The 27,143-nt window shown below is 40.7% G+C and overlaps 5 protein-coding genes across 13 annotated transcripts in view; 1 reads left to right on the top strand and 4 right to left on the bottom strand.

Moving 5' to 3' along the window:
* Nucleotides 1-132: 132 nt before the first annotated feature.
* On the bottom strand, nt 133-2,336 carry LOC132702634 (anoctamin-4-like). Its single transcript, XM_060671402.1, has 7 exons — nt 2,184-2,336; nt 1,135-1,250; nt 947-1,073; nt 734-898; nt 535-678; nt 190-482; nt 133-139 (listed from the first exon to the last, which is right to left on the bottom strand). Exons 1-7 carry the CDS (start codon nt 2,334-2,336, stop codon nt 133-135), a joined length of 1,005 nt encoding a protein of 334 aa, XP_060527385.1.
* LOC132702448 (anoctamin-3-like) lies at nt 265-17,217 on the bottom strand. Of its 8 annotated transcripts, XM_060671066.1 has the most exons (16): nt 17,117-17,217; nt 16,851-17,005; nt 16,707-16,797; nt 16,042-16,168; nt 15,816-15,983; nt 15,621-15,764; nt 15,405-15,571; nt 15,215-15,345; nt 14,953-15,158; nt 13,300-13,396; nt 8,868-9,049; nt 8,432-8,814; nt 1,135-1,302; nt 947-1,073; nt 535-898; nt 265-482 (listed from the first exon to the last, which is right to left on the bottom strand). In XM_060671066.1, exons 1-12 carry the CDS (start codon nt 17,191-17,193, stop codon nt 8,650-8,652), a joined length of 1,710 nt encoding a protein of 569 aa, XP_060527049.1. In that variant the 5' UTR covers nt 17,194-17,217; the 3' UTR covers nt 265-482; nt 535-898; nt 947-1,073; nt 1,135-1,302; nt 8,432-8,649. The 8 variants fall into 8 exon arrangements, with proteins under 8 accessions (XP_060527049.1, XP_060527045.1, XP_060527047.1 ...); XM_060671062.1 differs by having other exon boundaries at nt 14,953-15,345; nt 15,405-15,764; XM_060671064.1 differs by having other exon boundaries at nt 947-1,069; nt 14,953-15,345; nt 15,405-15,764.
* Nucleotides 2,975-7,934, bottom strand: LOC132702454 (anoctamin-3-like). The gene is made up of 3 exons (XM_060671079.1): nt 6,955-7,934; nt 3,441-3,615; nt 2,975-3,367 (listed from the first exon to the last, which is right to left on the bottom strand). Exons 1-3 carry the CDS (start codon nt 7,251-7,253, stop codon nt 3,167-3,169), a joined length of 675 nt encoding a protein of 224 aa, XP_060527062.1. The 5' UTR covers nt 7,254-7,934; the 3' UTR covers nt 2,975-3,166.
* Nucleotides 17,218-18,176: 959 nt separating the features above from the next.
* LOC132702450 (parafibromin) lies at nt 18,177-20,116 on the top strand. The gene is made up of 5 exons (XM_060671070.1): nt 18,177-18,329; nt 18,390-19,033; nt 19,080-19,400; nt 19,456-19,876; nt 19,938-20,116. Exons 1-5 carry the CDS (start codon nt 18,199-18,201, stop codon nt 19,972-19,974), a joined length of 1,554 nt encoding a protein of 517 aa, XP_060527053.1. The 5' UTR covers nt 18,177-18,198; the 3' UTR covers nt 19,975-20,116.
* A 960-nt stretch (nt 20,117-21,076) lies between these two features.
* The window catches only part of LOC132701824 (nuclear hormone receptor FTZ-F1 beta), a 38,423-nt gene continuing 32,356 nt past the window's right edge, over nt 21,077-27,143 (bottom strand). For both annotated transcript variants that reach the window (XM_060670043.1, XM_060670044.1), the window contains exons 7-9: nt 25,723-25,975; nt 25,510-25,664; nt 21,077-23,019 (exon numbers count right to left, since the gene is read on the bottom strand). In XM_060670043.1, coding sequence (XP_060526026.1) covers nt 22,930-23,019; nt 25,510-25,664; nt 25,723-25,975 — 498 coding nt within the window. In that variant the 3' untranslated portion in view covers nt 21,077-22,929. The remainder of the gene's footprint in view (nt 23,020-25,509; nt 25,665-25,722; nt 25,976-27,143) is intronic.

Below are 27,143 nucleotides of genomic sequence, written 5' to 3'. Positions count from 1 at the left end.
CGTATCGGCAACGGTCTGCGGTACACCTTGAGGAACTTGTAGGCGTCGAAACGCAGTTCGAGTAAATTGTTGACGACGGCGCAGAGCGGCGCCAGCGGAAATGCCGCGACGAAAAACGTCACGAAGCCATATTTAATTACTGCGAAATCGAATAAAAAAATAAAGGCGCCGTGAAGGAAGTATCGCAACGGCGTACTCATTTCTGTGAACTCTGTGGTCAAAACGTATCGGTCGGCGGGCGTCATGTGGTACTCCTCCTCCCACCGGGGCAGCACTTGACGCGGCCCCGTTTGCTTCGCGAACCACTTTTGGAATCGTCTCTTCGTCAGCGGCAACACCAAGTTCAGCACGTTGCCGGCCAGCGACTTGAGCGTCAGTATGAGCCCCAACTGGATGCAGAGCACGGTGATGCAATTGAATGGTTGGCAAACGTCCTTCTCTACCACGTTGTGGACGCGATCGGGTGTCGAGTACAGCCTTCCCTGGAAGCACACGATTTGGTCCTGCGAGCCGGATCCGGCGACGCGATTTTACCTGCACGAACGCGATGTAGAAAAGCGGGGCGTAGTTATTGACGAACGCCAACAGATATCGCTTGTACAAGACGGAATTGTCGAACTGCGTTTGGGTGCGTGGGTTTTCGAGATTGGTGAGTCGTATCGATACAGGGCCGTACACCTAGGGGTTGGGATCGATAGCGAGGTCCACGTTTGTTGTTACGATAGGCACTCGCCTTTGAGAACAGTTTAATAAAACAGACTTGGAGGACGCTCCCGAGGACCATCGATATCGTCCAGCTGTTTGAAGCGAAAAAGTCGATCCGGCTTTGTTCCCACCACGCAGTCGCGTAAAGCTTAATCACTATTATGACGAACAAGGCCGCGATCACTATCGCGATCTGAAATGAAATAGGTTGATGGGGGCGCGTTTCCGACGAGGTGGTTACCAGAAATCCGCACGTTACGAGCGTCACCGCGAACCTCAAAACGATAAACATTCTCGGGGTGAACGGCTCTATCTCATCCGTGATGGGGCTGCGGCGCGCGTATTTCGTCGTGTCCGCGTGAACCTGCCTTAAAGCGGGACACGCGAATTATATCGAGAGTTTGGAAAGGGGGTCGTCGATGTCCTCACCTTATGTCGGTCTCGATTTGCTCATGGGCGAGACGCCATTTTAGCTTTAAAATGTTTTCCTTTCGTCGCCACATGTTGATGAACATGGTCGCTACGAAATTTCGGGCAATTATCGGCTTAAATGTTGAATCTCGGTCGAAATTATGGTGGTTATGCGAGCTCCGGGCACTTCCCGGTGAAATTAACATCAAAATAGTGAACTTGCACATTTTTTTAAGTTTCTTTAATACATTTGTTTATGTATAGAAATAACGCATATGAAATATCAAAACTCAAAACCCAATATTTAAGTTGCTATATATAATACAAGTTGTGACACCCGGCTATTCTTTTTCTTCTTCTTCTTCTTAGTCGTTTGCTCGGTTTCGAGCATCGTGAGTTCATAGATTGCTTTCTGTGGTGAGCTTCCATTCCTGTCTGTTTTCTGCCATCCTGAATGACTGGCAGAGGTTTTTGCCGGTAAGGTTCTTTATAAGATCCGTGTATCTTGTGGGCGACCTTCCTCTTGATCTTTTGCCGTGTACCGTTCCTTCCAGTGCGAGTCTTTCAAGGCCATTTCTTCTAACCACATGACCGAAGAATTTTGCAATTTTCTCTGCGACAACGATACTCAATCTCTTCCTAAATCCAAGTTGTTGTAGGATGGATTGGTTGGTTCTTCTCTCGGTCCAGGACACTCTTAGCATTCGTCGCCAGCAGAACATTTCAAATGCATCTATCTTCCTTTTATCATTCATTTTCAGCGTCCAGCATTCTGATCCATAGAGAAAGACTGAGAACACTAAACTTTTGACCAATCTTATTTTAGTGTTAAGGGATATTTGATGGCTTTTCCACACTATAGTTAGTTTGGTCATGGATTCTTTCGCTATGGCAGTTCTTCTTTTTATTTCTTCGCTAGATCCGCCCATGTTCGATATTGTGGTGCCAAGATATATGAAGGTATCAACTGTCTCGATGTTATTTATCTGTTTTACTTCAGGTCTGTTGTTATTTTGGCGATCAATTATCATTATTTTGGTTTTCTTCTTATTTATTTGTAGACCCACTTCGTTGCTCGTCGCTTCAACTCTACGTATGAGACTGATCAATTCTTCTTCTGACGCAGCGATTAGTGTCGTATCATCGGCGTAACGTAGGTTACAGATTTTGATGCCATCAATGGTGATTCCTCCCTGCCATTCATCGAGCGCCTTCCTCATAATCCACTCGCCATAAATATTAAAGAGTAGTGGGCTTAGTATGCTATTCTTTGTGGGCTTAGTGGGCTTAGTGGGCTATTCTTTTTAAACGACATTAAAGCCGCGGGAACGATCGTGACGTCATAGCGCTGGTTTTTTGTTTGTCTTCGTCAAAGTAAACGCCGTCGTTTTTTTTTTAACGTGATGTTCAGGTGTCACTTTCACCTTAACCGTGCCAACATTTTTTATCTCCTCGAATTGGCACTCATCCTAATGCAGCCTTCATACAAATGGCATCCTGATCTATATAAAATAAAGAACACTCTTAAAATCACTATCTAGGTTTGCACTAGTTTAAAAAAGAATCATTTTTCTACTCGCATCTGTAAAATACCTAAATTACACACCGATCTAGCGTGCGGGAAGCGTCGCTTTATCACGTCACTTTCGTTTCCCACGGATTCGAGCCGCTTCGGACATTTCCGGGATTTTACAGCACGGATTTACAATATTATATTATATTATAACATAACTTTTAGCTTTAACAGCTTTAACCCTTGGATACGACAAAAAACAATATTTAGCGGTACTTGTTTGGTCGATAAAAAGCGGAACGTCCCGCGTATTCCGTTACCCCAAAACGACATAAAAATGGCGAAGAACACGGTGAAGTTGTTGTCGAAGGTTTGTGTCCAACGGCCGTACGCGCAGAACCGCGAAAGCGGCTTGAATCGGCAACTCTTTCTGTTCTCGCAAGTCGGGCACAGGTACACGTCCGTCGCCTCGCATACGTCGGATCTGAAACCGACCGGCGGTTTCGTCCCGTCGTGAGCGTTTCGTATTTCGGCTGCTTACGTGTAGCGCGAAGCAGGGAAAACCGTTGCTACGAAGAAGATCACCGCCCCCAACAAGGCCGGGAACACTAACATCAAATTAAAGTACTCCAACCAGGCGAAGTAGAAGGCGATCTCCGGACCTAAATACTTCTTGATTAGGTCCGCGGGTACTTGCTTGTGCACCGAGGCCATGTTGGCAAAGTGAGTCAGAAGGAGCTGGGAAATGTCAAATGTAACGAAGTGTTATTGCGGAAATAGATATGGGTAACTTCCCGGTCTAAACCCTCACCTCACGGTCATTCTGATTGGTCCGCCCTCCGCCAGTCTCATGCAAAGGATACGCGTCCGCGACCACCCCAGAACGAATTAATTTTTCTATGCCGTAATCTACATCGGCGGGCCCGTACTGGGTGTTCTGGAGCACGCGGTACGCGATCATGATCCTTTCCGCGTTTGTAATTTGCCTAAGTTAAGTGGTTAGATAAACAAAATATGTAACGAACCACCACTGCAACGCTTTGAGACGGCCCGACGCGAAAAAAACCTTTTGATCCCGCTCGGACCCCGGCACGGCACGACGAGTCCGGATTCCGACGCGGCAATTGTTAAAGACATCGCAAACTCAGTAAAATAGTAAGAAGACTGTTCCGTGTTTTCATGCTACCCACTTCACCCCGAGAGCACCCCCGTTTTCTTACACTGGCGCTCCAACTTGTGGCTCGAAAGAGGTTAGATTTCCGAAATTTTACGTGAGTTTCACCGGTTTTCGTAATCTGTTCAACTGGACATCGTGTTTTTTCAACGTTTTGTGAACAAAATAGTGTTTCTTGCTCCCGGTTTGCCGATTAAGGACTAGAAGTACGCAAGAATAATTACGTGTTCGCGCCGAACGCCAAAACTCGAAAAATTTTGTTTCCATTGACTGAGAGACTTGAACGGAAGAAGAGTTCGATCTAAATTTATTATATTCCCCGAAGCAGACAATCGAACACTTTTCGGAATCGATTTTCTTGAAAGACATGAAGCTTAGTTTTGATCTTCACAATGATGAATGGACTTTTGCCGATCAGCCAGAAGAAACATTCCCAGCGGACTATGAGAGTTCATCACCACTGCTGTCAAACACGGTAATTGAAGCATCGTCGTTGGAACATTTGCGATCAGACGAGTGAGTAATGTTGACAGATGAACAGAGAGGGCGCCTAAATCAACTCTTGACAGAACGAAAGGATACCTTCCATTTGGGGGGGAGAACCAAGCCCTTACGTTCGACATTACATCAACACGGGAAACCATCCACCAATCGCCCTTACACCCTACAGGATGTCGCCACAAAAGAAGGAAATTCTGAGACAAGAATTGGACAGACTCTTAGCAGAAGGAATTATTGAAGAGTGCGAAAGCCCTTGGGCTGAACCCGTTGTTTTAGTACCGAAGAAAGATGGCGGTACACGTCTCTTTATTGATTACCAGAAGTTAAATGTCGTGACTGTAAGCGACTCGTATCCGCTTCCGAGAATCGACGACTTACTTAACGCAATTGTTCAAGACATCGCAAACTTAGTAAAATTTTCGTACTACCCACTTTACACCGAGAGGACCCCGTTCTCTTACAAATATGATTTAGATAATATATGAGTCTGGAATTATTTATTGTAGTTCTAATTGACCTCAGACAGAGTTAGGATGAAGTTGTGTTGTGTAGATTTGCAAGGTTATAATATCCCAGAGTTTATTGTCAAAAGAATTAAAAATAATGCATGCTAACAAACTGAAGTGATGGAAAATGCGAACAAGAAGAAGTCCGGCATATACTACAAAAGAATATTGTTGATGAAAAAGTGGATATTTTATGTTAAATAAAAAAACGAATTATTTAATTTGTCATTAAGAAAATGTAGAGAACGATCAATTTTCAGTTTGAATATACGAATGATGTTCAGTTGTTTTGTTCGCTATTGCTGTAGATTTAGAATCGCCTTGAAAATTGGGATGATTGTTTATTTTCATTTGTACTTTCTTCTTCTTCCTGAATCAAGTCTTATAAGCGTGACCTAATTAACCTTCGATTCAAACTTGAGAAATTGCTGTTTACACACCGGTATTTATTAAACGTACCCCGCCACAAAAATTTTAGATGTCCGTATTTGTCCGAATGTTCATTTGTCCAAATCGTATCGGTGCGTTGGGGGCGGCGCGGGAGGGAGGGCGGCAAAACGTCTCCGTGGAGAAAGAATTCTCATCGATAGAGAATAATTACGATTTGTTTACATTACAATTATTTTATAATACATCTGTTAATATTTACAGCGACTCAGCTTAAAAGATTCAGTTGCATTTTAATTAATCAAAGAGCCAAACCTATTTCAATTATTTTAAATAAATCATTGCGGTCATAGATAGATAGATAGATAGATTCATTTATTGACTACGTTTCGTACAAAAGCAATTGGAGGAAAACACAATACTCTGGGTCTTGTCTAAATTTAATTTAAGATAATTATTTTCGAACCAGACATTAGCCCTGTTATGGGATGCAAAAAAAAGTAGTTTCCTCCTGTGGAATCCCTTCAACACATGCACTCTGTACATTGCGATTCACCGTTAAGATCTTTATAATATTACTCGAGATAGAACTAAAAAAACTGTTAAGATCGTTTGCTGATAAATCAGATTCTTTATCACGTCTCCTAAGACAATTTCTTTCATAGTTAACGATTTTCTTTGTTTTTATTGGTTGATTTTTCGATAAAGCCATCAAAGGCAGCTTTTTTGGTTTGTTGATTTTTTTGTTTATATTCCTTATATAGCGATTTATACACTTCTGTATATAGAGGGTTCTGTGAGACTTTACTGAGAGTTTTAACAGCTGACACTCTGTTTCTAAGAGCTACTAGATCTTTATCAAACCAGTTGACCGGTGATTTTTTATGAGGAACGTTTTTAACAGAAAAATTTTGTTTGATCAAGTCTTGAACTTTTGTCCAATATAAACGAAGACATAAAGCTGACATCGTTAGAACCAAGGCAAATATTCCAATCCACAGCCTCCTAATATTCACAATACCTGATTTGTTGAATTGAAAATGAATTAAAATTTTAGAGAAGAACAGTGGCCATTACTTAAAGATGCCTATTTGTAAAATAAAAATCCCTTAGGTGCCAATGAAATACCTACCTACACTTTCATTGAAGTATGTTTAATAGAAGTTGTAAATTTTCTTTAGCCTAAACAATAGAGTAAATTGTTGTTCCTTTATTTCTTGTTAATTTTATTTTGTTTGTAAGCACACTGTATAGTGGAAACAGCATATGTAGATAATTAACCAAAGTAAAATAATTTTACCGCATTTGCTATCTGGGCCATGTTTAAACTCGTACTTTAACCTCTTCTCTTTATTTGGATAAATGTTTCGGTCGCTTTCGGGTGTGCGTCTCCGGTGCCCCGGGTGATTTGGACAAATGCACAGTATAGGTTTTCCCGACAATTTCCCCTTATGCATATGCAAGTTAGTCCGAATATAGCCGAATGCGATTTACACTGCGCATGCGGACCCCGAAGATTTTCCGCGAAAACCCGAACATACCCGAACCTTCAAAATTTTCCCGCGTCAACCCCAACGGACCCGAGGATTCAAAATTTTCACTCGCCGACCCGAACACACCCGAATATTCATGAAAATTCAAATTTTCCCGCCAAAAGTGGCTTAGAACCGGCACTACTATATATCGCTGAACGTTTAAAATTCATTTGTGTTAATCTTCCTACTCGAGGAGGCGTTTATGACTCGGAGAATATTTACCCCTTCCGTTTCGGCGATATCCTTGACGCCGGCGTGGGAAACGGATGAGTAAATTTCCCGGTGTCGACACTCGGCGGGGGCGGTTCCTCTTTGCCGACGTCGTAGATATCGGAAAAGTGTTCGAGCGCAGTTTTCGGGAGGTGAACTTTGACGAAGACGAGATCTACGGCCTGGCCGGGTTCGGTTTCGAACTCCAATCCCAACGCCTCCAGATTCTCGAGGTAAGTGGCCAGGCGGTCCATGTTGTTTGGTTTGACCGCTATTACGTAGTCTATCGGTCTGCGCGCGTCTCTGAACATTTTCGCGTGACGGATGTCGACTGTGACGTTTTCCTTTTTTGGCCCGCAGGCCCCTGCTTATATTTTTTATTTTGAAGTGTAGACAGGGTGTTATTCGTTGTTGCTGAGGTGATTTCAAGTCAATGAACATTACTCGGAAGGCCACGTGCATTTTAAAAACCATTTAAACGAAACTCCTTTATTTTTTAATTTTATATCTTTTATTTATTCATTATCTTTATTATATTTTATTTTATTGTATTACTTGTTTAAAATGTCCACACAGTTGCTGTATACATGTATCCTTGAAGCGCGCTGTCGTTGGCTGTGACCGGTTGTGACGTCAATTCGCTTGTGAGCATAGGGAACCCATTAGAGAACTACAATGCGTTCGGCTTGTTGGTTTTAATTTTAAATTCGGTCTTGATCCTGGCGCTTGCTTTTGTTATCTCGTGTTTAGTATCAAAAAAAAAAATTTATAATGATCGAAGCCGACTTTTGAAAAGGTCAATCTGCTAATTTACCTTTAGTGGATATGTTTACATCTTACCTACAGAACACCGAAAGTTTTTCTTTCAAGGTTAAAGGTGTTAAAGCTAAAAGTTTTCTAGTTTTTAAAAATCAAATGGTTTATCAAATAAAATGTAAATTATTCAACAACAAAAAAACAAAAAGTGCACTAGTGCAAACTTAAATACTGATTTTAAAGTATATTGCCATTGATAACTTAGAGTGTTTTTTATTTTATATAGATCAGGAAGCCATTACTATGGATACTGCAGTAGGGTGCAAGTTTGGAGAGTTAAAAATGTTTGTACGGTTAAGGCTAAAGTGACACCTGAACATAATGTTAACAAAAAACGACGGTTTTTATTTTCTGGTTGACGAATAAAAAGTTCATCTTCCGTTTATGTAAAGTACATTAAGCACAAATACAAACTGGCTTAGATTAAATACAAACACACCTTTGCACGAGCCAAAATGAACGTAAATAATATAATTGTCGGCATATAACCTGAAAATAACACTATAACATGTCGCAGTATCGATCGAAAAGCAGCGGTATGACGTCACGATCATTTCCGCACTTTTAAAAGGAATAGCCTGGTGTCACAACTTGAATTATTTATTGCAACTTAAATATTGGGTTTTGAGTTTTAATGTTTGGTATGCGTTATTTCTATATATAAACAAATCACCTTTAAAAAATGTTGTATTTATTTGTTTTACAGCGAGATGGCCGGTTCTGGCGATTGCCGCCATTGTGGACCAGGTAAGGTTGCATAAAATATACCCTTTTTTATCCAATTTAGGCTGCGTAAAATGTCTGTTCGACGTTAAGATGCGGTCCACGTTCACGTTTTGAAATATGTGATGTCATAACCCGAATTCCGACCGATTAGTTCGCGTCAATTGTTTAGTCTTCCGACTTGCGTCTGCGTCTCTTCAAGTACTCCTCGTGCAGCTCTCTCATCCTCAGTTTTTTCTTTACGTTCTCCCGGTGCGCTACTCGCTGTTTGACAGCGAAAGGGACGTCCGGTATCGCGTAAGCGAGGAACCCCTTTATCGTAACGATAACGTGCTGAAACAACTCCGCCTTATTGCGATAATATCATCCGCCGTCGCCGTCGTCACCTCGAACACCAAAACGGCCACCATCTTGATCGCCAACTCTTTCCAGTATTCCTTCCGATTCGCGTACTCCATGGGGTGCCCGGGGGGGTTCCGTTTGCCCCGATAGTAGCACAGGTTGGCGGGACGACCGCCGAGGTTTCCCTGTCTGCCCAACAACACGACGAACTCGTCGAAGTCGTACGCTGAAAACGAACCCACCATAGAAATTGGTTTAGTCGATCCGCCCACAGTGACACGCGTAGGGTGACAATGTTGTCGGCGCGAACTCGATCGACACTAAACGGTGGGATTGACGGGTGAGGCCAATTTTACAATTGGAAAATTCGATTCCATTCTCCTGCTGTGTAGACGGGGCATTAAATTGCGATAACTTTCGAACGGTACGACTTACTGCATCCAGATTTCACTCGTTTTAAACAGACCATAAGACACATAAGTCAATAGAAAAACCTTCCCTTCGAACCTCAGCGTCCAGCTTTTTTTTTAGATTGTCGATTGTTTTTTGGACATTGCTATGAAACATAAGTATCCGAAACTTGAAGCCATCCACTTGAAACTTGACACGTATAGAGTTTAGCTTCATAACGAGGCCTATTGAAACTGGGGGGGCTGGGCGGTCGAGAAGTTTTTTTAAAAATTTAAAAACCGCATTTGCAGGGCATCGAGAAAAAAATCATTTCTCCAAAACCGAAAAAATTCCTGAACCAAACAACGCGCAAGATCCAAACCAAAACCTTTATTCTAAAACACTTTTTGAAAATGTACAAGGTACTTCGGTAATTTGCAAAAAACTGAAAATTAGGTTCCCCTTATAAGGATAATTGACTATAACTAGAAGGCTGTGTTTCAGTTGTCAGTTCCAATGTTTTCAAGTTGTCAATGTTGATAAAGACACGGTACGGTCTGTTAACGTACAATGAAACAAGATTATTACCTAAAGTTTCGGAATTTAAATTCAGGTAAAACTGCGTGTGTTTAATATTCTTTGCTTAGTTTAAGTTTAGAAGTAATCATTCTTATTTCGTGTGTAATACAGCGTGTGTTCAATCGTGTGTGAATTATGCAAAATATGTGCGAGTCTAGTGTATCTCAGGAGATGCTCCCGCCCAAATGTAGAAAACGCTATTCTATTAAGACTAGGGAAGTTATAAACAATGTTTATTTGACTCTCATTGATAGTGGTGCCAGCAAGAAAGCATCTTTAGAAAAAACGGTCACATTGACAAAAATTCCAACATCAACTGTATGGAAAATTGTGAATACGGCGTGCCTACGTTAGATATCTTAATTAGGAAGCTTGAAAAAGATGAAACCGTTGTTGAATGTGGCAGAACTATGTTATGGAAGTGTATTCAGCACATGGGTTTTAGATTAAAAAAAATCGACAAAAGGCAAGTTTTAGAATTCTTCGTAACAATGTTTTTCCCCGTGTTAACTCCAATGTCCTCAAACTTATAGAAACCGAAGTTTTTAACATGCCTCCACAAAGTTGAGCAAATGCTGTTAAACATATAGAAAAAGCAGAACAACCGTATATCCATATCGCAAATAATATAGAACAAATAATAATTAGAACAGGCGATGATAGCGATAGTGAAACCGATATATTATGTGAACAATTTTAAGTGATTTAAGTAGGTAATAAAAGTAATTAACATAAATAATAAGATCTTAAATGAATCCGAATCGAATTAATTCTTAATACAGACAAAACGGATGTTGTATTCTTCAAAATTGAACAGCCTAATATAGAAATAATAGGCAACCTCAGCGCAGACAATAGAAACCTACGCATGTCAGAAAATCCAAAATGTGAGGACAGAATATTACACCAATCACTAAATTTGTTTAATAAACTACCTTTCAATGTTAGACGGATTAATAACAGGAATGCATTTAAAACGGAAATTAAAAATCTCTTAATTTAACTTGAGCCACATAGCTTAGACAACTCCAAGCATGTAAATAATCGTCATGTAACATTAAGAATCTAAGGTAGTATTACAATAAGTACCTCTCGTTGTAGCTGACCTACTGCGCATCTTTGGCATCGTTTCATATATTGTTACCACGGGTAACAATTTTTGAAATAAAGAGCTACATCTATTGCTCTATTTTGCTATTATCTTCAACGTGTGAAGGAACAAGGAATACCAATTAGTAGTTATTATTCGTTACTTCACCATCCCCCGTCCCCCGGCGGAGATTTTGTGATTGCAAATTTACAGATTCCCAAGCAACCGAAAAAAAAAATAGTTTGACCATTCTACGAGAGATGTCGCCGCCCATTAAGAGCTCAGGTTTCGATCGCCAGATGTCACCCTTAATGGGGGTTAGTGCCTTTTTGGCAATTTCGCCCCGCTAGGGGTAGTTTTTGCGTTAGTGCCTTTTTGTCATGACGTATTTTTGCGCGAGGTGAAAAAAGCGACCGGTGTGTCGCGCGCGGTCGGGGGATTCGAACCTCGAACCCGTTTCGCGCGCTACGTTAGTCGAGCCTAGCCGAGCCTAGCCGACGACGATTTCGCGGCAGCGGCGACGATAAGAGAATTCAACTAATAACAGGTCGTCGAGGTCGCTTAAAATATAATAATTTATTGACATTTACGAAGTATTGACATCCGACATGTTTAAATTTGTTAATCAGGGAAATATTAGAAATGCGCGAATTCAATAAACACATTTTTATTAACTTACAATGTATCTGATAACGATAAAAAACATCATACGTAAATAAAGCATTTATATTCCATATTTGCTAATGTGATGAAATTTTGTTTAAATTCATCAAGTGTGCATTGCATTGTTCTGGTTCCGCATAAATATAATAAAAGGTCGTCGAGGTCGCGTAAAATATAATTAAATTAAATAAATGTGCACCGATAAAATTTATGATGTAACATTTTTATGAAATATCGCTAACAAATGGCAAGTTGAGTTAGTCAGATCCCTTTTTTGACTTAAAGTAAGTTGGTGGTGTATGTTGTTTTGCGGTCAGACAGAAACAAATTATAGAGCAGTATATGTTTAGGAATTAAATGAAAAATGACATAAACCAAATACGTGTTACTAATAAAATTATTTATTGATTATATATATTTACATCTCGGTTATGTATATTTACATCTCGGTATAAATTTATAGCTTTAAAAAGACTGTGCCTTTTTGACATAATTTTTTCAATATCTTCTCTTTCCAGAAAAATTTGCGACCGTCCATTTTTTAATAGCCTCAAATCACAAAGCTCTTCTTCGTTCCAATACATCACCTCTATGTCGTCACCGATGTGTGCTGAAACGTCGTTTCACTTTAGACGTTCTCCTACTTCTTTGTTTAGAAAATTGAGAAAATCCAAGGACTCTTCTAGTTGAAAATCCGTATGTTCGTCCCTGCTGGTGAAACGAACGCCAGTGTTGTAAATTTTAAACAGCATATTTTCGTCAATCCTAACAACATCAGTGGCCATTTGAATTTTTTTTTTTTGGCTGCGTTAAGTACACTTTTTAAGTCACAGTCGATTTAAGAGTTTTGGAATATATGCGAACAATTTATACATCCACATATCCCTACTTGCGAAGATGGGCGGAGCAATGAATTTTCGTCAACTTGTATAAGCACTTTGATAGTAATAGGAAACAAGCACCCGTCACTAGATACAGTAGAATCAAAACCTTTTGGAGGTCTGTCCCCAAATTTTCCTCCTTATCACTGCGATAGCTGCTATTATTGAAAGCAATCGTTTGCCATTCGCCGTGGTCGCCGAACGCAAAAACTACCCCTAGCGTGGCGAAATTGCCAAAAAGGCACTAACGCGAAAACTACCCCCTACCCCCCATTAAGGGTGACATCTGGCGATCGAAACCTGAGCTCCTAATGGGCGGCGACATCTCTCGTAGGATGGTCAAACTATTTTTTTTTTCGGTTGCTTGGGAATCTGTAAATTTGCAATCACAAAATCTCCCCCGGGGGACGGCAGATGGTGAAGTAACGAATAATAACTACTCCAATTCGCATTGACATTACAGTTCTCCAAACTATATGCCGTTCTTACGACATAATCCGGTTTTTAACTTTGGTAAATTCTTATGAAGGTCTAATCGCAGGCCTACCTCGATTGGGTTTCTCTTTGTAACATTCAATAAATAGATTTGCAATTCCATCGTGACGTTCCAGAACCGTATTTCGGTACTTCATCGATTCCGCGATTATTATTAGTCCATGCAGTGAAAAATCTATTCTTTTAAATCCTACTTTCAAAATACAATAGTCCGCATGGCACAGTTCTTGTCGGCTAACATCTTAAATACGGACCCGGCTTGTAGTACAGGTGTTGAATAGTCTTAAACTCATTCAGAAGTCAAAACCATGAAAGGTATATATTTTGGAGAACTCTACTCGAACTATTTCAGTGTTGATCGAGTTCGGCGGATCGTACCTGATAGGGTGTAGTTGAGAAACGTTTGGCCGTGTTGTCGGGACATCCTGTGCACGATTTTTTCCATTATATTGCTGGTGAACGCGATCACCAACGCCTGCAATGCGTCAATGGTTGGATTTAATCGGCGCACTGTGGGCCCATTGCCCAAACTGGGTTGCATTAATTCCATTATTTTCTAGTAACCTAAAAACCTTAAAAAAAATTATTATTTGGGGCTATACATTGCCGGTAAATAATAATATAATTTTTTTTCAATTTTCCAGCCTTGCCACATTACTATTTTTCGGAGTATATTTTAAAGATAAACTAGAATTTAAAAAAAATGCGATTTTCTTTGGGTGTGATGCTCGCGCTATCGCCGACAATCTTTGGGACGTGCCTCTTGCCCCCCCCCCCCCCCCAAAGAGAGCTGCCCAATATGCACAACACAATGTTTAATAATATCAGTGGAATGGTACAGCAGTTTGTGGACGGTTATGGGCATATAAAACCACGAGTATAGATTTAAATACAGGTCTGCAATTTTATTACAGTACTCTTCAAATTTTACAGGATCTATATTATGCCCCGAGCAAACTGTGTCCAATATCACACCAAATTGTTCGATTAATGTTCTATTGACTCCTGTTATATCTGAACTTTTTTCTGGAAGATTAAAAAAGGCTCTGGCGGTATTTTCGTCATTACTGGATCCGAATCCAGGTTTGGCTTGTCTACGTCTAAAGCCATTTCATTTCTAAATCTTTTTTGAATCTCTTGTTTCCTAATTTTAATTTCCTCTTGTTGTTTTTTACTTCTGAGCTACCATCGATCAGATCTTTCGCCGCATTTCCTCCATCTTGTGTTTATTTCGTTACAGATATCTTGAATAATCGATTTCCACTGTTTTTGTGTATTGGTCGAAACATTCTCATTATTAAGGTTAAAATATTTTACAACCAATTTAAATATTTCTCTTACTAGAAATACTTTAGAATTGAAACAACGTTTTTTTTCGATATTTCGGACATTTCTAAAAACGAAAAAGCAAAAGTAGTCTTGCAATTTTGAGATTAAACGTGTGTATCGAATGAAAACCATATGTATAAAAATAATGCATTATAATAAACAACTGAGCATATTAATTGTTAATATTTTTTTTGTTTTTGGTTTGTTTGTTTTTGGCTAACGGTTTTTAGTAGTTTACACCGTTGCCTAATAAAAAATGTATATTTTTGCTTGGCACTCGTTGACCTTCTTATTTTTTTACTCCATAGAATTTGAAAAATTAGATATTAATGGTGCTTGTCCCGTCACCTCTTGTCAAATCGCAGAAAAAACCCAAACATTCTACATTGCATGTACAGGTCTAAACTAATTGACAGGACTGACATCAGTTGTCAAATAATTAAAGCGGCGTTTGTTTTCAAGGCCTACTAAGCCATTTCAAAAGTACGAAAACTTCGTTATTTTATTGAAGCGAGTGCAATAAAAATAGACAATCTTTTAAACATTGACAAATTTTGCATTTTTAGTAATGATTTATTGCAACCTAGTTTATTCATGGGGCCCACAGTGCGGCGCCCCTTTTAAACCCCGCAACCGACAATACACGCGTGCTAAAATCTGTCGCGGTGTTTCGTGTTCTGTCGTGCGATTGAGAATTCTCACATTAGTAACGACCCCGATATACGTCATGGCCTGCAGAATACCGAACCACGCGCCCAAGCCGGCAACCTTGTTGGGCACCGGTCTGCGGTAACTTTTGACGATTTTTGAAGCGTCGACCCTCAACTCTACAGCGTTGTTCAACAGGGCGAAGAGGGGCGCGACCGGAAACCCCACGACGAAGAAGTTGACGAACCCGTATTGAATTACTGCAGCGAAAATAGGGTCGCCAAAATTGTTTACACGTATACCTACAGAGGTCAACCCATGTCCATGTATTCGTCGATAATGAAAAATTCGGCGGTGGGCGCGAGCAGGTATTCCCTCTCCCACTGCGGCACGTCGTCGCTCGTCCATATTTTCGAGCGATACGCGTTGTACAGGTTCACCAAGATCCTGAAAGCGATGTCGCAACAAAAAACGCTGCCGAAGCGACGGCGTGTCCTTTATATTACGGCGCCACGACTTGCTGCACGTTGCTCGCTATCGCTTTTACCGCCATTATCGTGAACATGAGCATCGCCAAATCGACCACGCAGCCCGTCGGGTCGCAGATATCCGAATCCAAACCGCCGATCGAACTCCACATCCTCAAGTCGCCGGGGTGAGTGAAAAACTTGCCCTGAAACCGTAGATAGCGCGGATCGCGGTTTGGTTCGTTCAGTGAGCACCTTAAAAAACGCGATGTAGAACAAGGGGGCGTAGTTGTTAGTGAAGGCCAACGCGTAACTCTTGTAGATGTACGCGTTGACGAAGGCGTCTTGGGTGCGATGGTTCTCAAGTTCGGTCAGTTTCAGAGCGACTTTCTCGTAAAACTAAAACGGGCGCGTTTAGTTTTCGAAAATGGCCGCGTTACCGTTCGGCACCCATTTGAATATCACTATGAAAACGGCGGACATGAGGGCGCCGGTCGCGGACGCTATGAGTCCCGTGTTGCCCGTTATAACGTCCACGTCAACCGACCTAACCATGGCCAGGTTGACGCTCACGCGGTACACCATCACAGCGAAGGTTGCCAAAACCATCACGGCTAACTAGAACGGTCCGTTAACTTATAGTATCAGGGCCGCTCGCCTATTTCCGATGACCTACCAATAGCAAGATGCACACGGACGTGAGCGCGTATCGATAGGTTACAGATCGTTTCGACATGTGAGGTTCGAGTGTTCCGGAAATGGGGCAAAATTTCAATTCGTCCGTCTGTTCTGTATACTGAGGCCTGGAAAAGCGAGATTCGTTTTTTTCTCTTGTTTGTTTATTTTATTGGGCGCGACGCACTGTGAGCAAATCTTTTGGAGGCGTCCCCCAAAAATTAAAAAGTTGTCAAAAATCTTTACTTACTTTACTTAATTCTTAGTTTCGGAGATACAGATGTTGAACTCGCTTATACAATAAATATGATAATATGATAATTTAACTAATAGTTAAGTTTATTAACAAATTAAGATAAGGTAATTGCATTATTTTCTTCTTTTATATCGATCGTATACGAGGGTGAGGTGAAATTTTTCCGGTCAGCTGGTATGTACAGTTTCAACATAACCGCTACGTTATTTTGCGAGAGACGCTTCCATTATTTTCTTGAAAATGGAAAAATTGGAAAAACGTGGTGTCATCAAATACTTCTATTTGAACGGTTTTACACCAAAACAAATCAAAGAAGAGCTGGATTCAGCACTAGAAGACTTTTTTGATCAGTTCACACTCGTATATACTTTATAACTAACCCCACCCACAGAGCGCCGTGAAGTGCAAACCTCGGGACGATCAGATATTCATAGGGCGTCACGTTCCACTGGAGTCGGAGCACAGAGTCTTCGCGTTGCCACATTTCCATAAATACAGTGGCTACGGGCGATGGCGATAAACATTGTCCCTATAACCATGTTATCGTGACTTACACCACAGCGACATTACTATGGCGAAAGCAACGACGACGGCGTTGTCAAACAAGTAGTTCAAATGTGCGAACAAACAGGAGCTCTTGAGTGCTTCGCGCTTGCATCTGCTGTAGTGACAGCGAGGGCACAATAACATGTCACTCGTGCACACGTCTCTAAAAAAATCCGGAATAAACTGGACACGGAGGAGGAACGAGTAGTTGAGCATAAATGTCACAGCGTGGCGCTGCTGTCGTGAAACGCTGTTCTGTGGTTCTTTCGCTCACCCTATTTCGTTCAAACGGGTCGTCACAAGACCGTAAAGTATGACGAGTATCGATATTGCGGCAGGCGGAATTAACATTCTAACGTAAAACCCGAGCCAGGCGAAATAATAAGCGTACTGCGTGCCGTAGTATTTTTCGATTAAGTTCAGCGGTTGGGGTTTCTTCCATGCCGCCAAAGCACCCCACTGTGTGGCAAGGATCTGCGAAACAAAAGAGGACGGTCGACACGATGAGTCGATTCATAGTTAAGTTCGTGCATAATAAAGTACTACTTGTCGGTCATTTATCGACCCGCTCGTTGTTGTTTTATAATCGGCGTCGTGTAGAGGAAAAGCGTCGACAAATACTTTCTGTTGCATGAGGCGTTTCAGTCCGTAATCTTTCAGATTCGGACCGTAAACGCATCTGATTAAAATTTGGTAGGCTATCATGATTCTTTCGGCGGCAGTTATCGACTGTGCATAAGCCCTGTAAATGCGTTAAAACTTTATCCGCGGCAGTAATTCGATGGCTTTTGGCTACATTGCTCTTCTACTCGTTGTCGGCAGCGCATTTTGTTCATTACTAGGCAGTGCAACGTTGTAGGTTCGTCTTTCGAGATCCACGCACAAAACGCTCGCCCAGTAGTTGGCGATACTATCAGCAGGCGTGTGAACTTTTACGTATACGATGCATTCGTTTGACTAAAATGGCAAGCGAGTATAATATGCCTCTCGTCCATTCTGAGATTTATACAGAGGAAGGTTCGCTTTCTAAGTGAATCCCCAAGCTTTCTAGGTTTTTCAGGAAGTTTGCACGCCTCTCGGCTACCTGGTCGTTGTCGCTTGTTTCGTAAACCAGAATAAAGTCGATAGAGCGTTTTCCGTCTTTGAACTTGGGACACGACATTGCGCGACGTATCGCAAAGATATTCTGTCATTTCACATGTCGTTGCCATTATTTTGATATTCGATTTTCGACAAAGTTGGCCGGATAGTTTCAGTTGAGTAAAGGTTTGCGATACAAAAGAAGAAGACATTCGGCGTTCTGTGATCCTAAAGCGATAGTACCAATATAGATCTGTGCCGACGTAATTCGCAAAAATGGCGGATCCGTTGAGTTTGCTTCGTCAATATAACGTAAACAAAAAGGAAATTATCGAGCGCGATGGCCAGATTATATTCGGCGAGTTTTCGTGGCCCAAAAATGTTAAAACTAATTACCTCATGTATGGGTGAGTATCGTCGAATCCAGTGATATGTTTCGAATAGCCTAACCTAAACGGTAATTTTAGTTCTGGCAAGGAGGGAATTCGAGGTAAAGAGTATTACACTCTTGAATGCCTCTTGTTTATATTGAAAAATGTTTCGCTCACCCATCCGGTGTACGTAAGGGAGGCTGCCGCCGAGAATATTCCCGCGGTGAGGCGGCCCGATCGTAAGGAATTGCTGGCGTATTTGAATGGGGAGACGGCCAGTTGTCCGGCTATAGACAAAAGCGCCCCGTTAGAGCTTCCCACGCAAGTTAAAAGATCCGCGGATTACGATGGGCCAGAAAGTGTCGCGAAGAAACCGAGGTTTGAGGACACTCACGTCCAAAAGGTCAGAGAGAAACTGGCTGCTCGTTTGGATGCGCCGAAAGAAGCGTCGGTCACCGTTGACAATATTAAGTCTTTATCAGAGGCAATGTCAGTGGAAAAGATCGCCGCTATCAAAGCGAAACGTCTCGCCAAGAAACGAACCACTATTAAAGGAAACGACGATATTGGACAGGAATATGAATTAAGGGCAATACTCGATTTGGACGTTGATATTACCAAAGACATTATAAGTAGAGAGAGGCAGTGGCGGACTAGGACGACGATTTTGCAGTCAACGGGGAAAAATTTTGCCAAAAATATTTTGGCCATGTTACATAGCATCAAACTGCGGGAAGAAGGTTGTGGTTAACCGTGTGTGCGACAGAGAGTAACATTTTATTGTAGGTCGGCAACGACCACAGCCCGTACAGCCCCCGATTGTCACTCCTCGCCAGACGCCGATCAGGACAACGACTCAACCATCAGTGTACAACCGGTACGATCAGGAAAGGTTCAATCGCCAAAAGGAGGAAACAGAAGGGTTTAAGATCGACACCATGGGTACTTACCATGGGATGACTCTCAAATCAGTGACGGAGGGTCAACCGAAAACAAGACCACAGCCGCAAGTTCCCCAAGCGCCATTGCCCGTGAGTCAGGCCAGACCGCCACCAGGTGGTATGCAGAAGCGCGTTTCCAGGACTCCAATTATTATCATACCCGCCGGTAAGTTAGTTGCTTGCTTCCTGCTCTGAAAGGATACAATTTGACCTTCTCCCAGGCACCAACTCGTTGATCTCTATGTACAATGTGAAGGAAATTCTCCAAGATATGAAGTTTGTGACACAGGAACAGAAAAAGCTGGAGGGCGGCAAGCGAGACAACGAGGTTCTCATCCAGCGACAAAAGAATGGGCAGACGGTGCCCTACAGGATTGTCGACAATCCAGCGAAACTGAGCCCGAGTGATTGGGATCGGGTGGTCGCGGTATTCGTGATGGGCCCAGCGTGGCAGTTCAAGGGCTACCCTTGGGACACCCCGGTCGAAATTTTCGACAAGGTTGCCGCCTTTCACCTCAAGTACGACGAAATGAAGATCGATCCAAACGTAGCAAAGTGGAATGTTACAGTCATCGAGTTGTCGAGAACCAAAAGGCATTTGGATCGGGCGCACTTGATGATATTTTGGGAGAAACTTGACAAGTAAGTAATTGTCACGCAATGGCAACCGCAACCAAGCAAGCCTTTTTTTCTCTTTTTTAAGGCACATTGTACAACACAAGCCGCACCTGCGCTTCTAAGAGGCAAGGCCCTGTATATAAACTTGTACAGTATCCTAAGGGTCCCAGAAGGTTTTGGAAAGTATCCCTTCCGTAAAAAATTGGATAAGAATATCATGATGTTAGGTAACATAGTTTTGTGTATTAAAACGTTTTTTAAAAATCCTTTCTTTTTTTTTTTGCTATGCTATGCAACGAGCGTTTAATCACAATTTATGAATTTGAAAAGAAACTGACTAGGCCCTATCTAGATCAATTTTTGCTTCTTCTATCAGCCGAGACATGAACAGTCATTTACGAAGTCACCTTGTATCTAAAAGTCGAAGACAGTTACAGCATTTCTGTTTTTGCTACCTACGTCGTTACTAAAAAGGCAGATACGCCGTAACACCGTCAAAAATGGGACACACTGAACACTTTGTTCAATAAAGCAAGCGTTCTACTTAAACCACTAAAGTAGGTTTAAAGTTTAAATTAAAGATTTTTGTCTGGGGTTCACGGTTATTTTCGAGTCAAAATTCTAAGCAAAGTGGAGCAGTAACCATGGAATGTGAGATCGAAGGTAAAATTGAAAAATTAAATTCCCCCCTACTGTGACATCGCTTCACAAAGTTTGAAACGCAGTAAAGTTGTATTTTTTATACGGACAATTAATCACTATAAATTTGTGCACACATCTCAACTGTAAAACGCCGCGACTCAAAACTATTTTTTTAAATGGTAAGTAAAAGTATGAAAAATTAAGCAACTAGAGGTCGGCTGGTTTGCAACGTAATAATTTACTAAAAAAAGTATTACGGCTAGACTACTTCGCTCACCTGAAAAATGGCATGGATCCATAAAATCGCGCACACGTAACCTTAAAATCAGACATCGCACTATAACTACCTGAAGATAACGAATTTTGCGGCCCTTTTTGGCGAAACGCAACGGAAACTTAAAGCATAGACAACTATATTATATTAGTTGGTTACTTAAAGGACGTGTGGATTCGTCTTCGCCACCGCCAACTGCAACGGAGGGGAATCAGGACGCCAACCTACGCCGTCCGGAACTGCCAACACAGACCGCGATCGTGACGTCACACCAAAAGCGGTTAGAGAAGAAAACGCAAACATGTTGCTTCACGTTATATATTTCAATACAAAAAGGAGTTTTGTATATTTGCTTTAAAAAGTTGAGTACAAAAGTCGGGTTCAGGGTCGTTTTTAGAGCTGCGCAAAAAACGCAGCTTGTACAAGGCCACCCCATAAGTCTTTTGATTTACTTTATTAAAATAGTTTCCCTAACGATAAACAGTACGGAATTTAAGCGTCAAAAGGTGTGTGTGTGTGTGTGTAAAGAATTACGTAAATTATTATGCCCAATATGCGAGGGCACCGAAAGCGGTGGCACTCAAAAGAAAGGGAACTTTTCTGAAACGCGCACTTTTTGGAGGCTATTCGTTCGTATCTATCAAGCAAAATATATATATTTTCGGTGTTGTAAAAATAAATAACATTCTTCAAAGACTATTTACAACAATAGTCGCTCTAGCGTAGTTTAACTACAGATTATCTCAAGAGTCGGATACCGTTGGAATGATAGTTCTACCGTTCGCCGGGGGGCGGCACTGCGGTCGCGCGAGGTTCGACCCGCGACCGCCGCGCCGCGCCTCCGTGTATAAAAGAAAAATGGGCGGAGACACGCGCGCCGTAACGAACTCTCCGGCTTATATTGCATACAAAACGCCGATTTTTAAGCGCATATACTGGGCGATCCACGACGAATTGGACGTCCTGCAAAAAACCTTTTTTTTATATTAAAAAAAAAAAAAGATCGAAAATTGGGAGACCAGTTACCACATATTTGATTGCACACAGATACAAAACCACCCTATATCTACAGATCGAGGGGAACTGCTTTCGCGGTGACATTCGGTGTTTGTTTTGCCACCAAAACCCACTTTTTTTGGACACCATTATATATTTCATTTTTCTGTATCTAAAAATTCGTTCGAATTTTTTAGAGGCGCCCTGAAGTGATTTATTTTCGTTATATATTATATAAACGTCTCCTGTTTAGTAATAGTGATCTTTCTCTTTTACATATTTGCCCGTTATGTGTTATTTTAATTCTAATTTCAAATGATACAATTCTCTACCCACACATCAGACTTTGTACGTTAAAATGAATTTGAAAGGGTAAAATTTGTCAATGTGCGCAGACCAACAGAACTTGCTAAATATGCATTCAAATCTTGTAAGATTTAACGAACTTCCAATTGTCACCTCAATTTGCAACTTTGAAGTCTAATTGTCCATTTCTAATTGAAATTTTGCAAATACGGAAATATGATCTAATCTTAAAAAGTATGATTTTTGCCTCTGGAATTGATACATTGTCAAAATCATAAAAGAGGATTTCGAATAATTAAAAAAACATATATTTTTTTAGTAAAAACTTATTACGATTAGGGGAAAAAGTTTCATTTTAATCTGAAAAACTGATTTGAGACGTTTGACGGTTTGACCCCGGGTCACGCCGTATTGTGCTTCGAAAAATATGTACGTACGAGCGTCCAACTCGTCACCGGCCGCCCCCCCCCACCCGCGCGCGCTAAACTATTATGTAAAAAAGATACCGTCGTCCTAGGCGGCAATAAATAGCCCTATATAAATGTATAATAAAGAATATATCAAAATAGAAACTTAAAATGTATATGTACAAAACTCTCGGGAACCGCGCAGATCCCATAACGCCTAAACCTAACAAGAAAAAACAATGCGACGACGATGATGTTGGTGAGAGAGAGGAGAGGGAAAAAAACCGAAACGTCGAATCCGCCGCGGGATGTCCCTAAATAAGTACGTCATAGTTTCCGCCTTCGCGCTAAACGAAAAATCATTAAAAAAAAAAAAGATAAAAAAAATATTAAGCGAAATACTGTCTGTAAGTATGAGCCCGCCACCGTAAGCTATAAGGCACGCTGAAGTCTCAGTGGTCGCCGCGCAACAGTTCCATCAGCAGGTTGAAACTCGGCCCCTCCCCGTCCTTCGACTTGATCGTCAGCATTTCCTTGCCCACCTGCGGAAAAAATCGCTTCATTATGACGTCACGTATTATTTCACCGTTGCCGACAACTTTTGCTTAAGAATTTCCGATACCCGGAACATTGTTGCACCAAATATTCGTCGTTTCAGATTTTGTATTCGTGTTTTTATGTTAAAACTGGCACGAGTCAAGAGTATTTTAACGAAAATCAAAGTACAGTAAACTCCGTTTACAACGTACGTGGGATATTATATATCCCATATATAACTTCTACTACGGATATAAAGTACAATATTTTCACTATTCTTCTGGTTATAAAGTACGACTGTCGGGATTTTTCAGTAATCATTTTCTCTGACAGTTAACACTAGTACGATTTTTTTAGTTTACCGTTACAATGACGGAACGGCGCAAGTCTTTAACTGTAAAAGAAAAGATACAAGTATAGAAGATATATAGATAGAAGTATTGAAAAAGTGACCGTAAATCGCACAGGATTAAAAAAATTAAAAATCCTGTACGTTCGATGTAGATAAAGCTCTTTTACGATGGTTTCAAGAATATCCGAAAATATTGCAATCAATGGTCCAGTTCTGAAATCCAAAGCCGAAGAATTAGCCAGGGGATTACAGTGTGAGAATTTTGGTTGTTCTACCAGGTTGGCCCGAACGTTTTAAAGTTCGTCAGAACAAATTCTGGTGAAGCAGGAGATGTTAACAAACAAGCTGCGCTAAATTGATTGGAGGCCCATTATTGCGCAAAATGACTCCAGATCGTACCCTTCAATTTAGAGGATAAAAGTGAGGTACATTGGTGAATATGAACGACCGAGATGCATGAAAAATGTGAAAAATCTACCTGTCGATTATACGTCAAACCAGCAAGCGTGGATCACTTTAGCAATTTTTTACAATTAATTAAAAGATTGGGATGGAAAACTAAAATGACGGAATGGAAAAATATTGCTGCCGGTTGACAATTGTGCAGCTCATCCAAAAAATATAATCCTTTCAAATATCAGATTAGAGTTTTTGACTCAATGGATCGGGGCACAATAAAATGCCTTAAGACATATTACCGCAGATATTTTTTGTACCGTTTGATCCAGTCATTTGAAAATAAGGAACCTTTCAACATCACTATCCTAGACGCCATAAAACTACTTGCACAATGGTGCAATGATGTTACTTAGTGGTTCGAGAAGTATAAGAATAATGACGACGATGACTGGGAGGTTCCCCTAAGTAATTGGTTGCGCAATATAGGCCAAGATCTAACCAACATTGAAATGTAACTTCCTGAGCTGGATAGCTTCCCAGATGATAACAACGGAGTTATTAACGGATAATGATAAAATTACTGAAGTTTTACAGCCAAATGATGAAAAATAATAAACAAATATAAATATGGAAAAATAAACAAATATAACGAATTTTTTTTATTCATAAAGAATATGTTGTATGTTGTAAAGTTTATATAGATAGATAAATTTTTAGTTGAGATAGTTGTTTCTTTCGTTTTTTAGTACCTATATTAGTGTTTAGTTTTCTATTTTTGCATAAAAAAAAATATGTACGGAGCTATATAATTTTTTTTTTGTATTTTTATAGCATAGTTCCACTTATAGAGTATTCATTTTCTGGTCCCAGAGGGTACTTTATAACCGGACTTCACTGTATAACCTACAAATATCAATTGATCGATTCGTTTACAATTTTGATACTCACAAAATAATAACGAAGTTCGTTAAAAAGTCTCTAAAAATTAAAAAAAGCAAAAACCGATGAAAAAAAAACAATTTATTTGTCAGAACCTGGAACCTTAATACGCCACATTGTTAGCCCGAAAGAAACAAAGTACTATATACAAGAATTATTGGTCACTGGTAGGGCATTTTATTACTAAATTGGCCAAAAGGCAATCGCGAAAAATATTTTCAAATTTCAAAAATCGCCAGGGGCCGAAACTCCAAATTAAATTTTTATAGTGATTTTTCGACTAATTTTTGTTTAGGACTTTTTGACATATTTATTAGAATTTATCTATTAACGAGTGAGTCATTGTTTTCAAACTTGATCACCGATACACTGGGTACATTTACGCGAAACAACACGAATATGTTCACTGACCATCAGAACTGTCAAACGTCAAAATTCAATCCGTGCGGTAATATCTCCGAAAACATCCGATTGCTCCCAAACCCGTGCGGTAAAATTCCGGAAATATCCGAAACGGCTCGGATCCGTGGGAAACGAAACTGACGCTTCCGGCACGTTAAATCGGTGAGTAATTAGGTATTTTACAGACGAGAGTAGAAAAATAACTGTTTTTTCATAGTCAAGTGAATAGACTAACCAAAACCATATCCCAATATCCTATTTTGGGCTCAAAATATCCAAGAAAAAAGTTGGTCATTATAACATTTTAAATTTATTTTTAGCCTTTCCACCTTCTCAAACGCATTCTATCATGCAAAATGATGGTGCGACGAGTGGTTTTCAATTGGTAATTTTAATTGATTACCTGACAAGTCCTTTGCAGCTCGGGGATGCGCAGAAGCAGTTCGCCGAACTTGGCCGGACTGTCCGGATAGTGCGACAGCGTGTAATCCTGCAACGCTTTGAGCGCCTTCTCCTGCGACGCCCTCACCTTTTCAGCCTCCCTCAGCTCGGACGTGTCTGAAAAGTAAAACAACACTCCCGTATTCGGTGTGACCGTCGACCGTGAGTAGCCTACCTGACGTCAGCAGCACTATGACCTTCATGGCGACGTACTCGTACTGGTCGACTTTGAGGCGGCGCAGCTGCTCCGTGAAGTTGAGCATCCTCTCGATACACGCTTGCATCCCCATGTCGCGCGCCTGCGCCAACGTTATGCTCTTCCCGAGGGACACCTTAATCTCACCCGGGCTAGAGATGGACCGGAAACAGCAGGAGAACAGCAGAAGCTCACACCATGAGTTGATCAGCAGACATATTTGATCGTCGATCTGACAATGAGACGAAACATTGTAAGCGAATTGTCGCCTATGTAGATTAGGACGAAATTTCCAACACGCAACACAAAAAAAAAAACATAAAAGTAAGTCACTTAGACAAGAAAAAATATCCTTTGACGAAGTTTCAAATCAGAATTTAAAAAATACGGTCGAAGGAGCGTCGCTAAAGGGCTGTTAAACGACGTCAATGATGATCGAAACCAAAACCCAGTCCCAATGGATTTGGATTATCGTGACGTAGCACATCAAGAGTTCTTACCACAAGGTCGCCGCACGGTCAATAAAATTAAAGTTACGTCCGATAATGCACCTGCTCGCTCACCATTGCTTGTGTCTAACTTTTTATATATATGCGACTTTTTCCTGTTCCCAAAACTGAAGAAACCCCTGAAAGGAAGGACGTTTGGAACGATTGAGGAGACACTGGGAGAACTCAAGGATATACCAGAAAGTGCGGAGGATTACTTAATTTTTATGAATACATTTTGATAAAACTTAATTGTCACCTTACTTTTTGAATACACCTCGTATTATGAAAGCGGGAGCGTTTAAATAGAAATTGGCCTCAAGAAATTTAGCTAAAAGAATAGACGGTTAGAAAATGTGTATAATCTTTTGCTTTGCATGTTTTTTATTATAAAATATCCTAGTAAAAGGTATATGTGAGCCGACCCTATAAGTGATTTTGTTTTTTTTTTAATTTTATTTAATTAATTTAGATGAAGAGACACAGCCGCATTCAGAATAATATAAATCTCCATGCTATAATATCCAAGTGTAGATTTCCATCAGTATTTTCTTTTTGCACATGTACTATATTCTTTTACATTGGTCATTTAGGGCATATTTATTGTCATGCTCTTCTGTTTGCTTCGGAATTAAAACAAAAAAAAAACAATAATGACACTTAAGACGCGGTTTAATCAAAACACGGGAGACCAATCCCACTTCTGATGTTTAGACTTAGACTATTAATAATTCACCACCACTTGCGGCACATTTTATAACACACAATTCTCTTTAGAGCGGTATTATTAACATCATAAGACATTTCGCAACTTCTTTAAAACGCCCTTTTACTGAAAAATTTCACTTATCATTGTGTCATCTCCTTTTTCTTGGTGCGGCTATAGGTTCCGTATGTTGGCGGGAAGCGAAG

The sequence above is a fragment of the Cylas formicarius genome, unplaced genomic scaffold (genome assembly GCF_029955315.1).
Source record: "Cylas formicarius isolate icCylForm1 unplaced genomic scaffold, icCylForm1.1 PGA_scaffold_5__7_contigs__length_24384050, whole genome shotgun sequence".
NCBI classification, from domain to species: domain Eukaryota; kingdom Metazoa; phylum Arthropoda; class Insecta; order Coleoptera; family Brentidae; genus Cylas; species Cylas formicarius.
The sequence above is the reverse complement of the archived record's forward strand: the minus strand, read 5'-3'. Positions and strand labels throughout refer to the sequence as shown.